Here is a 16728-nt window from a genome sequence, read left to right as displayed (position 1 = left end):
AGCAACGTTTGAGTTCAGGTTCTTATAAGGTATTAGAAATACATCAAAACAGTATAATGTTTAATTAAAGTAAAGACCCCTGCCAACTTAAATTTTGGAGAAAGAACTGAACCTTCTGTAAGTTTAAGAAACTTTGCCTCACATCTTTCATTATCCTCCCTCATGAGGGAGAGATGTTTGAAAGTTCAGAAATCATAAGGTAGACCTATCAATTATTTATGAAATATGAGCGATACCGATTTGATAACGGAATTTCAAGTTAAGAGTTTTTGCAATTGAATTGGCTCAAATGGAAATCATAGTAGTCACAAATCAGAGTTGGGTTCAGAAGTTGACAGCACAATACACAGCAGAGAACACTAGAGTTGAACACTATAATGTACACTACTCACTGAACTCTACTATACAGAGAGTAAAAACACGTTCCTAATATTGAGTTTGTTCTGAGTGGAAAAAACTGCCTCAACTCTTCGGGGCATGGACTCTACAAGGTGTCGAAAGCATTCCACAGGGATGCTGGCCCATGTTGCCTCCAATGCTTCTTGCAGTCGTCTCAAGTTGGCTGGATGTCCTTTGGGTGGTGGACCATTCTTGATACACACAGGAAACTGTTGAGCGTAAAAAACCCAGCAGCGTTGCCGATCTTGACAAACTCATGCCTGTCACCTACTGCCATTTCCAGTTCAAAAGGCACTTCAATTTGTCTTTCCCATTCACCCTCTGAATGGCACACACACAATCCATCTCAAGGCTTAAAAATCCTTCTTTAATCCATCTCCTCCCCTTTATCTATACCAATTGATATTTTTACCAATCACAGATGTTTTTGCATCAGATCTGATTGGTCAAAAGACCAATTATTGAAGAAAATGTCAGAATTGGGATGCCTCTAAATGCAGCCATAGACGTCTATTATCTGTTCAGATCTGGACGTTTGGGGGCAGAGCTCATTAAAATAATAGCCAGCATTTAGAGTAGGATATTGCATATTTCTACCTTTGTGTACCTAGTTAGGATACATCACCATGGAGAATGACATTCATATCCATAATTATGCATTTCTGGGTAGTACAGATCAGGGACCCATGAAATTCCATTCCTGCAATTCTACTTCACTTACTGTAGCTCAATAACCAAAAGAGATTCTCAAAGTCAATGTGTCATATCATAGCTGACACTATTTTTGAAAACATCATTGAATCTTAATTCGGAGCAGCTATTTAAGAGTTTTGGGAAAACGTGGATCCAAACTTTCTGCACAGTTTTTCCCAGTAAATGTGTTTTTGTAAAATGTTCAGTGTAAAGTGTTAAAAGTAGTTCTTGTGAATAGAGTTGTATGGTTTGTTAAACTTTGAAATCAAGTTTGGCATACATTTTAAGTGAATAATTGGAGTTTCAGCGCAATGCCGTTACCGTGGAATTGCCCTGGGTTGATTCCAGGACATGTCTGAGCCTGCCTGCCCACCCCACAATCCTCTGCTGTGGACTGCAATGTCATCCCATACTGCTATGCAATGCTGGGGCTGAACCAGGCCCTGGTAGAAACGGTTTCATGGCGACGATAGACCCTATCTATAGCGCAAACACAGTACATAACATGCATTGTAAACATTGAGAACATAACGTATTCTGATTGCAAGGGGTCAGGGCAGTAAAATAGTATTGAATGGTTTTTCAAAATGTCTTACTGTATCTGTAGCTACCATATTTTAAGGGTCGCACACATTGCACCGAAGGTGGATCTCCCATTCGTCTACCGATTGTTCAGCGTGCTGTTGCGCGACTCTACATGTAAAATCGGTTTGCACAACGTTCACAAGTACTCACGGCAGGCAAACACTATTGGTGTGTACGAGCTCTTAGAACAAGCCATAGGGTGCATTACAGGAGATTATAAATACCACCACATTATCTATGTTGCATGAGTCACTAAGAGACCACAAGATATAGCCTAGCCCTTGATTAAAATATTGACTCAGCAACACCTACAGTAAATAGAGGTATGGAGGAATAGGGATAATAGAGCCAGGAGCCTTGAGGGATATTATTCTGCGAAACGGAGACGCCCATCTGCTGACACACGAACACCGTGACTCAACGAGAGAGGCTGGGTTGGTTGCAAACTCCAGGGTTACCCTAGGCGGCATCCCAAATGGCACTCTATTCCCTATGTAGTGCACTACTGTTGAAAAGAGAAGGTATAGGGTGCCATTTAGGACACAGACCAGTCTTTTCTGCATGGGTAGAAAACACTAACAGGCTACATTTACAACATTCAGTTCAGCTATAACTTCCTCTATACAGTATAGCAGATGTAACTGAACTTTAACATGTGTCACTGTAGTGTACAAGTATTGCACTACACATCAGTGAGTGTTGAATGACTCCATTGACTCTGAGATGTCATGCCTTCTGAGGTTGTGTTTAATGGTTCTCTGTCCCACCGCCTCCAGAGGAGAGTTTGGGATAGCACAGACAGCGACCCTTGGACAGGTGGCTCTGACTCCTCTGGGTCATGTTCATTAGACACCAATCAGAAGAAAGACAGCAGGGACTACCGAGTTGTCTAATAAGAAACTAATTGTTTTCTATTCCAATACATTTTGCTAAGGTGTGCCCTAATGAACATGACCCTGGTGTTACGACACAGGGGCATCGCTCAACCTTCCACCCACCGAGGAACTGTAATTTACACCACAGAGCAGACTTTAGTTACACACAAACAGACAGAGGTATTTCCCCTGGCTTTTAAAGCAGGTCTTGACTAGTTACTGCTTTACCATCAGCTCTCTTTGGTCTTCCAGGTTCTTAAGGAAGTTGGAGAACTCCTGCAAGGATTCATCTGCAAGACAGAGAAACACACTTTAATGTTTACATACAGCTTCACTCATCTCATGTATATATTGTATTTTAGTCAATGCCACTCCGACATTGCTCGTCCTAATATTTATAAATTCCATTCTTTTACTTTTAGACGTGTGTATTGTTTTTAGATACTACTGCACTGTTGGAGCTAGGAACACAAGCATTTCTCTACACCTGACATAACATCTGCTAAATATGTGCATGTGACCAATAACATTTGACACACCCCCCCACTCCCCCCAAACAGGAGGCGAGACAAGAGACACCAACATAAGACCACACACAGAGAAAAAGAGAAGGACATAAGTACTGGTGTTTCCATCTCTCTAAAGAAGCCAAGGGTTTGGGAAATTACACATGCAAGCACTTAATTTGGTGGTAGACAGAACCAAAAACAAAGGTTCTTAGTCTGATTACACTGGCAGAACCACCCAGCTGTAAGTCATAACAGCACCACACTCACCAATACACCTCTCATCGTCGGTCTTCGCGTCGCCGATGTACTCAAACTGGAATTCTCCCAGGGACTGGGCAAACTTGCGCTGCGCCAGCGCAAGCTCTGAAAACAAAAATAAAAGAATTTCAATAACAACCCTATGGATTGATGTGATACAACCTTGACGCCCATATTTCGACATCAAATGCACTGCGGTCACATGTGCTTCCTATTTACAGGCTTATACCAACTTTAAAAAAATAATATTAATTAGGGATATACTAGCTTGACAGATATTAATCACATTTGAGTTGGACCAAAGCACAAATATGTCAAGACAAATAAAAAAAACAGAACAGTCATTTATTCAAGGCCTGGCTGACATGCAGGCAGTAAGGCACCTACTGTAACCTAGTGGTTAACCCACTCTGCATACATCCTGTTGCCTCTGCTGTCAGACTATAACCTATACAGGGACAGGATGCTACAAAGAGACGATGCCTACTGGTCCATTGGTGACAGGCGTTTACATTTGAGTAATACATTAAACATATGACCCTATGGAAATCAGCCTTATAGGCCTGGTTTATCTATGGGGGTGTGGTGGGTATTGGCTCAAGGGTTAATAAAGAGCCAACTGATTCACAAACATGCCAACATTAGGCTAACCATTGCTCTTGACCAGCTTGTGTAAGAAAACCGTATTAATAACATTTATTTTTTAGGATAATAGTTTAGGCTATGTGCTAGCCTTACCATGTTGTAAGGTGAAGAGGGGCTAAACAACTGAACCACATTCGGATGTAGCCAAGCCTGGAACCCACACGATGCACCATAGTGAACTTCGGAGCGTTTGTTTTCCAGGCATGTTGAGCCCGCTCTGTTTTCTAAACAGTGTAGACAGATATTCCCAGCAGTGTGGATCTCAGACTGATGACAGTCCCATAAGGACAGCATGGGAGAATGTAGCAGGGTATTTTTAAGACTGGAGCTATGACTGTTATCCAGAGGAGAGTATCATTAGCTTTGGCAGCTCTCTATGGAGAGGATCAGCTGGGAGTTTTGAATACAGTGAGAATCTGAAAGCCCCTGACTGGGCTTGTTGACAATGGAGGTAGGAAGCCTGAGTTTTTATTTTAACAGTTATATTACCAGCAGGTTAGCATTTTTTGTCATGACCCGGAAGCCAGCCGCAACTGACGACTGAAGTCAGCTTGCAAGCGCCCGGTGGGCTACAAGGAGTCGCTAGAGCGAAACCCAGGCTGTAGTGGCGCCTCAGCACAGCGATACAGTGCCTTCGACTGCTGCGCCACTCGTGAGGGTCTTTTACAATAGCAAATTTTGACTTTGCAGCTGGACTAAATGTTAATGGCCCAGTTCTGCCTCCAGGACACGACTCCTAACAATAAAAGTTAACCTGCATATTGCCATGAGTCAGCGTCTGCATTCTCCCGCACATCATCTAAAATGTGTGACAAAAGTATTCACTCAATACTGGGGCCTATTGATTACGTTACAATCATTTGTAGATGTTGAGGCAACCTTTGAACAGAAGTTGAGAATTTCCACATTAAACAAGTCGCAGCCTATCACCCTCATGTCAACAGTATGCTCCCCTGGCTTTCTAATATTTTTTACAAAACGTGGGCCATGTTCCTCTACAGCAATAACCCTGCAAATTAAGCAGCTTGCTAACACCCACGACTATCACGGCCCCCCCAAAAATATAAACATTGCCAACACTCAGTGCATGCGGATTATAACGACAAGACCAAAAGCTTAATCATGTGACTTAGTAGTAAACTCCCCAAACTGATCTCAGAGCTGTGTGGACTAGAGGTCGACTGATTGATTTTTCCATGCCGATAGGAGGACCAAAAAAAAGCCAATACCGGTAAAAAAGAAAGAAGTTAAAGACAATTTTTTTATTTGTAATAATGACAATTACAACACTGAATGAACACTTTTATTTTACCTTAATATAAATCAATAAAATCAATTAAGCCTCAAATAAAGAAACATGTTCAATTTGGTTTAAATAATGCAAATACAAAGTGTTGGAGAAGTAAAAGTGCAATATGTGCCATGTAAAAAAGCTAACGTTTAAGTTCCTTGCTCAGAACATATGAAAGCTGGTGGTTCCTTTTAACATGAGTCTTCAATATTCCCAGGTAAGAAGTTTCAGGTTGGAATTACAGGAATAATAGGACTCTATTATACCATTTGCATTTCATATACCTCGGACTATTGAATGTTCTTACAGGCACTTTAGTATTGCCAGTGTAACAGTATAGCTTCCGTCCCTTTCCTCACCCCTACCTGGGCTTGAACCAGAAACACATTGTTATGAAAACTTGGCCATAATTAAAATCGGTCGACCTCTAGTGTGGACCTTAGACACAAGGAAATCGATGTAGGTTGGCTAACCCACTGTATGATTGGGCTTGTTCAGCATTAAAACTGCTGACTGACCTACAAATCTTGCATCTTAACTAGCATACACATGTAGATCAGTCAGGCAGTCACTTTAACCACAATGCATCATGGATTTGATACTCTTGAACACAGCTACATTCTGAAACCCCACCTCAGTTGACTCATTTGTAAATAAATTTTTACACATTTGGAAACCATTTTTACGTAGTGCTAAGACCTTCGTACGTTTGTCGTCCAAGTTACTACAGGAAACACTGTTGCATTCTGCTCTACAGCAGCATTGTTTACGAGTGCTTGCTCTGAGTTAGGCCTGCTTTATATAGAACCTGCAGGAAGCTAGATTTTCCATTTTACTGGTGAGGTAATGTAATGGTCGTTCTACAAAAAGTTCAGCAGTGATGACGGCCCATTAAAATATGCAGAAAGTAAAGTACAAGCCAATGCACTCCTGAACTGTTGTCAAACCATGACAGATTAGCAATAGGCCAGGGATCTTCAACATTCTTGCTCAAGGACCCCCTCCGGGCAAACTAACATCATTCGTTGCAATTTTTTTTAAATTTTATTTATTTTTTTAAATCACACCGTCTTTTCAATATCAGGTGAATGATCATGGCAAGGAGAAAAACATTTTACAGTAAATAGATAATGAAACTATTACATGCCTCCATTATAACTACAAGAGTAAACTAACAGCCTAATAGCTAGACGGGTAACTCCAAACACATAAGAGCTGCTGTTTAAACAAAGGTTAGCAAAAATGTCCAATTTAGGAAAGCTTACCAGCAGCCAGTGGCACTTGCCACACTGGTAGCCTATTTGTGGGTGCTTATGCAAAGCCTGTCATACTCCAGCAAGTGTAATTGGCTCCAATGAGTGTCATTTGCTCAATATTAGGAGTTGAGAAATGAAGTTGACATTAGAATGATGATATTCTCCTCTTTTGTACCACAGGTATATAATAAAAACAATTTTAGGTTGTTGCAAGCTATATTCATAAAGATATTGAAATAAAAATGCCACTTATTAACAGACCCCCTGCAGTACCCCCAGTTGAATAGGGACGCGCAAGTATAGTTATCCTTCACAGAAAATCGCTTCATTTTCATCAGATGACAGATGTGCAAAGCTATTTGGCTGGCAGCCACAAGTAAATGAGCGTATAAATGAAAAAGGTATTTTTTAGTTAAAACCTCTTTGGGCTAAGGGCCAGTACTTTGACATCCGGATGAAAAGCGTGCCCAAAGTAAACTGCCTGTTACTCAGGCCCAGAAGCTAGGATATACATATAATTGGTAGATTTGGATAGAAAACGCAAGTTTCTAAAACTGTTAAAATAATGTCTGAGTACAACAGAATGGATATGGCAGGCAAAACCTGCCTACCACTGTTTCCAATGGCTGTCATGTTTATTACGAGGCGAAAACCTCCACGATTGCAGTTCCTAAGGCTTCCACTAGATGTCAGTCTTTAGAGTTTCAGGCTTGTTTTTGGAAAAATTAGCTAGAATTTGTAGTTTTTCTAAGTGGCTCCCATTTTGGCTATAGTGTTTTCATGCGCGTGGATGAGAGCGCGTTTTGTTGTTTATCTCCGGCAAGGACAATAACAATTCCGTCTTAAATTTTATCGCTTATTTACATATGAGGGTACCCGAGGTTTGAATTGTTTGGAGAAGTTTATTGGTAACGTTTGGGATTCATTTTGAAGGAGGGAAACCGGTGGATTATTGAATGAAGCGTGCCAGCTAAACTGAGTTTTTGGGGATATAAAGGACATTATCGAACAGAAAAGGACCATTTGTGATGTAGCTGGGACCTTTGAGTGCCAATAGAAGATCTTCAAAAAGGTAAGGCATTTACTTTTTTACCCCCTTTTTCATGGTATCCAATTGTTAGTAGTTATTGTCTTGTCGTCTCATCGCTACAACTCCCGTACGGGCTCGGGAGAGACGAAGGTCGAGAGCCATGCGTCCTCCGAAACACAACCCAACCAAGCCACACTGCTTCTTAACACAGCGCGCATCCAACCTGGAAGCCAGCCGCACCAATGTGTCGGAGAAAACACCGTACACTGCGCCCAGCCCGCCACAGGAGTCGCTAGTACGCGATGAGACAAGGATATCCCTACTGGCCAAACCCTCCATAACCCAGACGACGCTAGGCCAATTGTGCGTCGCCCCATGGACCTCCCGGTCGCGGCAGAGCCTGGGCTCGAACCCAGAGTCAATGGTGGCACAGCTAGCACTGCAGTGCCTTAGACCACTGCGCCACCCGGGAGGCTGTAAGGCATTTATTTTAAAATCGCTATTTCTGACTTGTGGCACACCTGCCTGGTTGAAAAAGGTTTCATGATTTTGTTTGCGGGGCGCTGTCCTCACAGAATCGCATGTGTGCTTTCGCCGTAAAGCCTTTTGAAATCTGACGCCACGGCTGGATTAACAAGAAGTTAAGCTTTATTTTGGTGTATGACACTTGTATTTTCATGAAAGTTAAATTTCTATTTCCGTAATTTAAATTTGGCGCTCTGCAATTCCACCGGATGTTGGCGAGGTGGGTCGCTAGCGGAACACCTGCGCCAGAAAGGTTAAACTATGCATGGCCATATATTCTGTTTATCATTGAAAGAATGGAGCCAGCTACATTTCCTGATGTTTCGCTTAAAGTTGTTTCATTTTACCAGAGAAAATTAGGCTGGCTACATCGAGAAAAGTACAGGAGAAAAGTAGCTACACAGTCAGAGCGCCATCTGCTGATAGAATGTCGGTTTGTGAATTCTTATCTGAATGGAAAGTACAACTGGAGCACGAAATAAGTCTGATGCCGAGCAGAATTGTTTATTTATTTATTTTTTTACCTTTAACTAGGTAAGTCAGTTACGAATTAATTTTTTACAATGACAGCCTACCCCCGGCCAAACCCTAACGACGCTGGGCCAATTGTGCGCTGCCCTATGGGACTCCAAATCACGGCCGGTTGTGATATAGCCTGGAATCTAACCAGGGTCTGTAGTGACGCTTCTAGCACTGAGATGCAGTGCCTCAGACAGCTGTGCCATTCGGGAACCCTATAAAAAGAATTTAAGATATGCGTTTACAAAACGCAGCAAGATACTTATGCGGTTAAACTTTTTTTCCGAGCATAAAAACAGATTTCTGCATCAACGCGACCACTAAGTTTAACTTGCAATTTAATCTTAGTAAGTGGCTCAATAAGGTGACAGGGCATCATATAGTGTTAGCTTTGACATGTTTGAGAAGTCAAAGCCCTTTGGATGGATTATTTGTACAGCTACAAAAGCTGAAGAACACACCACATCCAGGAGTTGTAGGCAAACTCATGGAAAACAGAAAGGACATCAGGAAGCACTGGTACATTATTGATACTGACCCACAATTGAAACCCAATTTTAAATATGCCCCACATATGGTTTTTAAAAGAGCCCCCAAACGTGAGAGAGTGGTTAAATCAGATTACCCACCAGAGAAAAGGGGAACTTTTTTGGACAAAGTTCGAGGGTAATAACAAATGTGGCCAATGAGCTCAATGCAGCTTCACGTACAAATGCAACTAATTTACCCACCCCCACACAAGACAAAGATCAAGGGCCTGATTACCTTCATGTCCACCAATGTTATTTACATGCTGAAATATCTGTGTGGTCTGTCTCACATAGGGAAAGCCCATAGAAGCCTTAAGACACGGATCAGTGTGCACCGCAGCAATATACGGACAAGTGAGACAAAACAAAAATCTGGTTCCTGCTCATTTTGTACAAGCTGGACATCCTATTAGTTCTGAGATACATTGGCATAGAAATGGTCAAGATGTCATGTAGGGCAGGGGACATTGAGAGGAAACTTCTTCAAAGGGAATCTTTCTGGATCCACAGTACCGACACACCGTCTCCTCATGGCCTTAACAAGGAGCTTGACTTGAAACCGTTTTTATAGTTTCAATGTCTAAATTGTGGGGGGGGGGGGTATCCTAATTTAATATTGTGCATGTATATTACTGTAAATATTGATCACATTCCCTATGTATGATCATTTATTTTGATACGTTTTGCAATATTAACATTCAATGTATTTAAAAAAATGTACCTCCTGTTTCAGGAAGTGATGTCACTGAGTACTGCCCCTAAAGGATGCCCGATGAAGACTTAAGGGTCAAAACGTTGTTGTAAATTCATATTATTTGTACAGCTGCCACCATCTTGATTTCCTTGTGTTTTTCCTCCTCTCCGTTCTCAGCATGTCTTCTCCTAGCCCCTCTTCTCAGCAGAGCAGGCAGGCCCGTTGGCCTAGCGACTCCAGAGAGACCCACAATGTACACGTTGCTTGAGCCAGTACTGTTATTTAGACAAGCATGCTTCAAAACTTTGTTCATTTGCATTATGTGTATCATTCACATTCGCTAGTAAAATGTTCAAACTCACCATCGTTGACTTTCACCCAGAATTCAACCATGCTAAGAATTCTTTATTACGCCATATTGGAGTGTATGAATGACATTTAAGATTAATTCTCATATGCACCGATATGAAATTCTTGATATGGCCCAACCCTAATTTCCACTGAAATTTCACAAGAACACATTTACTTTAACAGTGCAGATGCGGAATTTGGTAACAGAATGATGGCACAACTGTCATTGTTACCAAATTCCGCATCTGCACTGTTCTTCAACCACATATATTTTTGAAAGTTTCAGTGGAAATTGACACGTAATCCTTGTGTATAGAGTTAAACAAAACTGTACAACTTTGCAATTACTGGTTTGTTTGACAGATTTTTCACTTTAAAATGTATCTGAAAAAAAAAGCTCAATTCAAATCTCACCTAGACTGACCTAATTAAAATCCTTAGACATCTCAAGTTGGACGCACTCCATGCCTTGCTTTGACAACAGACACTTGAGTATAGAAACATAATGGGATGGTTAGGCCTACTCATAAGCACCTAGACACTAGCCTGCTATGCCAACGGTTTTCTAATTCCCTTACTGGTGGTGTTCATGCCAGTGTTTAACCACTGATGTGGGGTCAGGGGGAATGTGACAGACATCCCAAATTACTGCCTCTATGATTGATTATTACTCTGTCACCGCCAATCTTGGGGTGGGTGACTACAACTAGGCTAAATTACAGGGAGGGGAACAGACGACCACCTCTCACACAAACACATGATCGCATGTAAGCCGCAGCAGTGTGCTTGCTTCCTTCAGACGGGCTGACTGATACAAAGCTCAACGAGAGATCTGACCACAGATTTTTGCAGCCTCGTGCCTGACTACTAAAAACACACCTGGGCACAGGTTGAACATCTGTTGCAGACAAAACCCACCAACCAAGAAAGACACTTGTAGTTTAACACTTTGAGGATCAAATCTCAAAAAAAGTTACGATTCGTTAAGATTAAATACCAATACACTAAATAACAAAAATCAGCTGCTGAACCTATACGCCATAAGCCAAAGGATTGGGCATTACTGCAGTAATGTTAAAGCTCATGTTATTGCCCCGTCATGTCAGTTGTTGAGATCTGGAGGCTCCTTGTACGTCTCCTGTACACAGTGAACATCACCTTCTAGCAGACTAAGAAGTCAATCATCCAGTAGACTGGTAGACCCAGTGATGTACATACGAACTGTGCTAGTAAAGTATGGGTTAATAGCCTCGATGCAGTGTTGTCAAAACAGAGGTATGGCCAGGCCAACAAGTCAGACGGGTCATTATTTTGTTAGCAAACATACCCTGCTGAACATAGCAATTAGCTTTCTATCGACTGTGGAAGTCCAGAGTGAGTCCAAACCACTTAGAGAGATCCAGACCTGAATCTGGCCAGTCCTTCCTCAGACTCTCATTGAGCCGAATTACCACCAAGTAATCAGGTTCCCACTGATTAGGTTGACCAGCTTTCATCCTCAGTCACTCCCAGCTCCCACCGAGGGCATTCCATCCAGATAGCAACAGGTTAGTTAGGCTAGACCAGTCTGCCAGTGCCACAGCGGGCATCAGTGCTGTGGCTGTCTTGTGCAGGCTGATCCAGATTCACAAGCAAGAGAGACAGTGTTTGTCTCAGCCCCAGGGATATGAAGAGATTCTACCTAACAGCCACAGTGTCGCATTACCTTTTGACATATGCAATAGACACCTCATTACCATGGTATTGCTACAGTATATCTGTTTTGTTGGCCACTATCATGTGCTTCGAGGTACTTCAGCTCCGGTTGGCTAGTTCAACTGGCTTAGGCTAAATGTCAACGCCATGGTGATGCGGTTTTAAACGAGCGCTTCATTTGTACAACCTGAAGCAAATCAAACACTAGGACACACTATGTGAAGCCTCCCATCTGTATGTGGCAGCCCTTACCAGATAACAGGCCTAGGCGTAAACAGCAGCGGAGTCTCTCCAACAAATCTGGAGGTTTCCCTCTATTGTGTAAAAACTGCATTCTGGATACAGTTGACCCCCCCCCCCCCCCCAACTAATGTAGGAAAACATGACATCCTGAGTTAATGTCTCCACTATCTGGAGAGAAGTCAGGGCACCATTTTGTTACAGCAGTGTCACATCAGTAGTGAGAAATCACTTAAAGGCCCGATTCAGTTTTGAAATAATTTATTGACGTCACTGGGAGAAGAATCTGAATTTGTGGTTGGGAAGAGAGCTCATGGTTATGACATAGAATAGGCTAACGTAATATGATGCCCAAGCATTGAAGACATATCTTTAAAAACTTAGCCTTCAGTGTCAGAGCGGCAGAAAGACAAACTAACCATGGTTTGGTGGGGGAAGACTGCTGTTGGCCATTATAGGCTATAGGATAATGTGATATGACATCCAAAACAAGTGTATGCTTCCCCATGCAAGCATTCCTTTAAAAAAAGGTACAAAGGGCAGCTGTAAAAAAATTATGCATTCTTTAACAGATAAGAGTGCCTTGAAGTACTCAGCTGAGTGGAGGAAGACACTGGCGGGAGCTATCATGAGCCAAGTGGGCCACACTGAATTCTAGATATGATATTGATCTCAAGTTCTACTATCATGACAAAGTATATTAGGGCACAAAGGAAGGGTGTAATGTGGATGGATGTCCTTCAGATATCCCTGTGCTTAAAATGGCCACTTGGTCATCCAACTGGTTTCTCACTTTTCAGACCTGTTCCTTTCCATGCCATGCGGACTGTTCCATGAAAGTCCCGCTTCCTCTCAGCTTTCTCTGATGAGGGGCAGGGTTCAAGGACACAGTACACAGTAAGAATGCACATGGGAGGGTGATGTCATCGGAATTCAACCGTTCAGTTGACATTGGCTTGATTAGCCCCATGTGTGGTGTGTCCTCACCTTGACTCCCTCCCATTGATTCCTACTCTGGTTACAGCTACAGTGGTGTCACTGACTGAATCATTCCCTCTGTCCATATTCCTCTTTCCCTCCCAGAAGGGTGGGTACTAGCAGAGACAGTAAGAAAGCAGCTAGCTCAACCATTACATAACACCCTTCAACCTAGCATTCTTACATCATTTGTAATACCCGAAATGATGGAAAAACAAACCTGGCAACCGCATATGTTTGGTGGTATCCCGGGGTGTATAACGTCAAGACAATTGCACAGAGCAGCTGCAGGCACACATCAATGAGATATCATCAGCAGAGCAACAACAAAATGTGACAGGCAAGAGGTCTGTATTTATTCGATCCCAGAGATAACGGTTATCCTACAGTGACAGAACAAATACCAAAACACCCGAACTTCCTCCAAAGGCCTAAGGAAAAGACACCTTGTTCCTGGTCCTAGCCATGCTGCCTTTTAAAAAGGCAAGGCGTTTCAGTAAAAGTAGCAAATAATTTCAGTTAAACTGGGAACTATCAACTTTCAGCCCCACCACTTGTCCATGTAAAAACCAGAGACCCTGCTTGGCTGTGTGAGTCATGGTGGGGGGGGGGGGGGGGGGGGGGCAATGGAGTGTTACAGCTTTGGGAGTGTATTGCTTCACCTCCTAGCCAGGGTTCCCTCTGGTTACATTAAAAAAACCAGGAGGTGCTCTAGTCTACAGTACAGCAGAACTGACCTATCAACATCCAGCCTGGAGCGAAAGAAAGACAACTGAAGTGCAAATGGTGGGACATTTTAAATGTTTGATGCTGGCCTCGGTCCTGGTCAGATACAGCCTAGTCTAGAAGATCAAAGGCCGGGTACTCTTTAAAGGCTGCGCTGTTCAAATCTAGGTGTAGTCGTCAAGAGAACACAGAAATGGCCCTACACTTTATAAGGACTAGACCTGACTCTACAAAGTGGAAGAGATACGCTACAGTAGTGCCTCTTTGAACCTAAGTGCTGTGGAATATAACAAAGTGCTATGGATGCATGTTTGTGTTCACAGAGCTGAGCAGTATACCATATTTAACGATCTACCAGTATTGATGCACGGACCGATTTGAGTTACTTTACCTTCTATAAACGGTATTTGAATGTTAGTTCTGTTAAAATGTGATATGCCATGTGTAACGTCCATTTTTATTGTTCACTTTGCTACTCGAGTCATCCCCCTCCACGCCACTTCCCACAGACCTAGCCCTGCCGTCACGCATTTGTTGTTCCTTGACCACGACACTTGTGTTCAGTCAGTATGGTCAATGCAGCCAGCACATGCAATGTGGATAAATATGCCGTTTTCACAAGCGTTCTATAAATTACACTATTAGTTTGTTTCTTACGTCTGCAAACAGCTAGCTTGTCTTAGCAAGTTTGGCATAAATTGTGTTAGTCACTAGTGCTAATCGCTAGTTAGCTGGCTACTGAGACAGCGCAAATGTAATTGGCTAAATAGCCTGATAATACTAGTAATGGCATAGACCTAAATCAGCATGTTTGTGCAACAGTATATTCTAAATCAAAAGAGGAATAACAGAAGCATGAATATGTTAGCTACATGTAGCCAAAGATTATAGGGTCCAATAGGAAACACTTTAGTTCCTACCCTGTCACAATAACTCCTCCCTGGCATTTTCATTTGATATCATGTCAAACACTTTTGAAAGAGCCTACTATTATATTCTAACTATAGAATAATCATTCTATTTCCATGTAGGGCTGGACGGTATACCGTATTTTATGATATACTGATAATGATGCAGGGACCGGTTTGAGTTTGACTCAACCTTCTATACTGGTATTTGAATGTTTGGTTTGTTAAATGTGAGACGCCATGTGTAATGTCAATTTTTATATAGTTTACTTCGCTACTTAAGTCATCTCTCTTCGCGCCACTTCTCAGACCTAGCCACGCCCTCTGTCACTCAAGGAGCGCGTTTGATGTTCCTCAACTACGACACACTTGCCTTCAGTCTGCATGGTCAATGCAGCACATGCAACAGTGTTGAAGACAACGATGCAGTTGTCACTGCTTCTTAATATAAATCCACTAGCATTCTACAATTACACTATTAGTTTGTGTTTCTTACTTCAGCACACAGCTAGTTTGTCTTTCCTTAGCAAGTTGCCCTAAATCTTGCGAGATGCTATTTGTTAGCCGCTAACAGCTAGCTAAATAATGTACTGAGTAAGAGCAAACGTAGCTAGCTAATACAGCGTGATAATACCAGTGACGGTGTAGACCTGAAAATCAGCATGTTGTTTGTGCAACAGTATCTTCTAAATCAAAGAGGAATATGCAAAGCAAGAATATGTTAGCTACATGAAGTAGCTAAGAGAAAACATACAATGTAGCCAAAGCTTACAGGGTTCCCTAGGAAACCCTTTAGTTCCTACCCTGTCACAACTCCTTCCTGGCATTTTAAGTCATCTCAAACACTGTATTCAAAGTGCCCACTATTATATTTTAACTATAGAATTAGAATAGTCATTCTATTTCAGTGATTCCAACAGTTTTGCTCTAATTCTCAAGTCAAATCGCAATTGCAAAATTGTGAAAAATAAGTACTAGATTTGCCCATATCGTGCAGCCCTACGTGGTAGTGTGGAAATTCTCTCAATTGAGCAGTGTTGTAAAGTACTTAGGTCTTTTTTTGGCATCAGTACTTCATTTTTATTTGACAACTTTTACTTCACTACATTTCTAAAAGAAAATAATGTAGTTCTTACTCCATACACTTTCCCTGACACCTAAAATGACTCGTTACATTTTGAATGCTTATCAGGACAGGAAAATTGTCCAATTCACACACTTATCAAGAGAACATCCCTGGTCATCTGCTGCCTCTGGTCTGGAAGACTCACTAAACACAAATGCTTTGTTTGTAAATTATGTCAGTGTTGGTGTGCCCCTGGCTATCAGTAAATAAAAAAAAGGAATTTGAAATTACACTTAAAATGTACTTAAGCGTCAATTACATTTACTTTTGATACTTAAGTATATTTAAAACCAAATACTTTTACACAAGTAGTATTTTACTCTTTCACTTGAGTCATTTTCTATTAACATACATTTACTCAAGTATGACAATAGGGTACTTTTTCCACCACTGCAATGGAGTGCAGGAAATGCAGAAATTATAAGTGCTGAAATTTGTTTTGGTTGAAGTTGATTTGAACAGTATAAAACAAATCAGAATGGAGAAAGACTTCGAATGGATGTGATGCCACCCTAAGATCACTCACTACTCATAAAGCAAATGTAGAACTTTTATTACTCAACTAAAAATACCGTGATATAATATTTTGCCCATATCACCCAGCCCTACACTTAGCCTCACTTAATAAACATTCATCAGCATAATCCGAATGCTTATTCATGCAACCCCACCCTACAGCGCACTGAAACCGGTTACGCATGTTTGTGCTGGACCTTCAGTACCACACTAGTGTACAACATGTTGCTCATGACGTGATGGTTTTCCCTCAGAGCAGCAGAGTTAATACAACCACACCAACCAATCCAGTTCAGGTCCGCACGCAAACACCCCGTAAAGTCCCATAGTGAATTCAATGAAGCCATGACAAGCTACAAGCTAGGAGGACTAATATGCG

General features: G+C 41.8%; 1 protein-coding gene across 1 annotated transcript in view; it reads right to left on the bottom strand.

The window, feature by feature from the left end:
* LOC129840937 (rho GTPase-activating protein 10-like) overlaps positions 1–16728 on the bottom strand; it is a 69611-nt gene that overhangs the window by 42741 nt on the left and 10142 nt on the right. The window contains exons 2-3 of the mRNA XM_055908985.1: positions 3329–3424; positions 2781–2842 (exon numbers count right to left, since the gene is read on the bottom strand). Coding sequence (XP_055764960.1) covers positions 2781–2842; positions 3329–3424 — 158 coding nt within the window. The remainder of the gene's footprint in view (positions 1–2780; positions 2843–3328; positions 3425–16728) is intronic.

This window comes from Salvelinus fontinalis, chromosome 42 (genome assembly GCF_029448725.1).
Source record: "Salvelinus fontinalis isolate EN_2023a chromosome 42, ASM2944872v1, whole genome shotgun sequence".
In the NCBI taxonomy this organism is placed as follows: Eukaryota; Metazoa; Chordata; class Actinopteri; order Salmoniformes; family Salmonidae; genus Salvelinus; species Salvelinus fontinalis.
The sequence above is the reverse complement of the archived record's forward strand: the minus strand, read 5'-3'. Positions and strand labels throughout refer to the sequence as shown.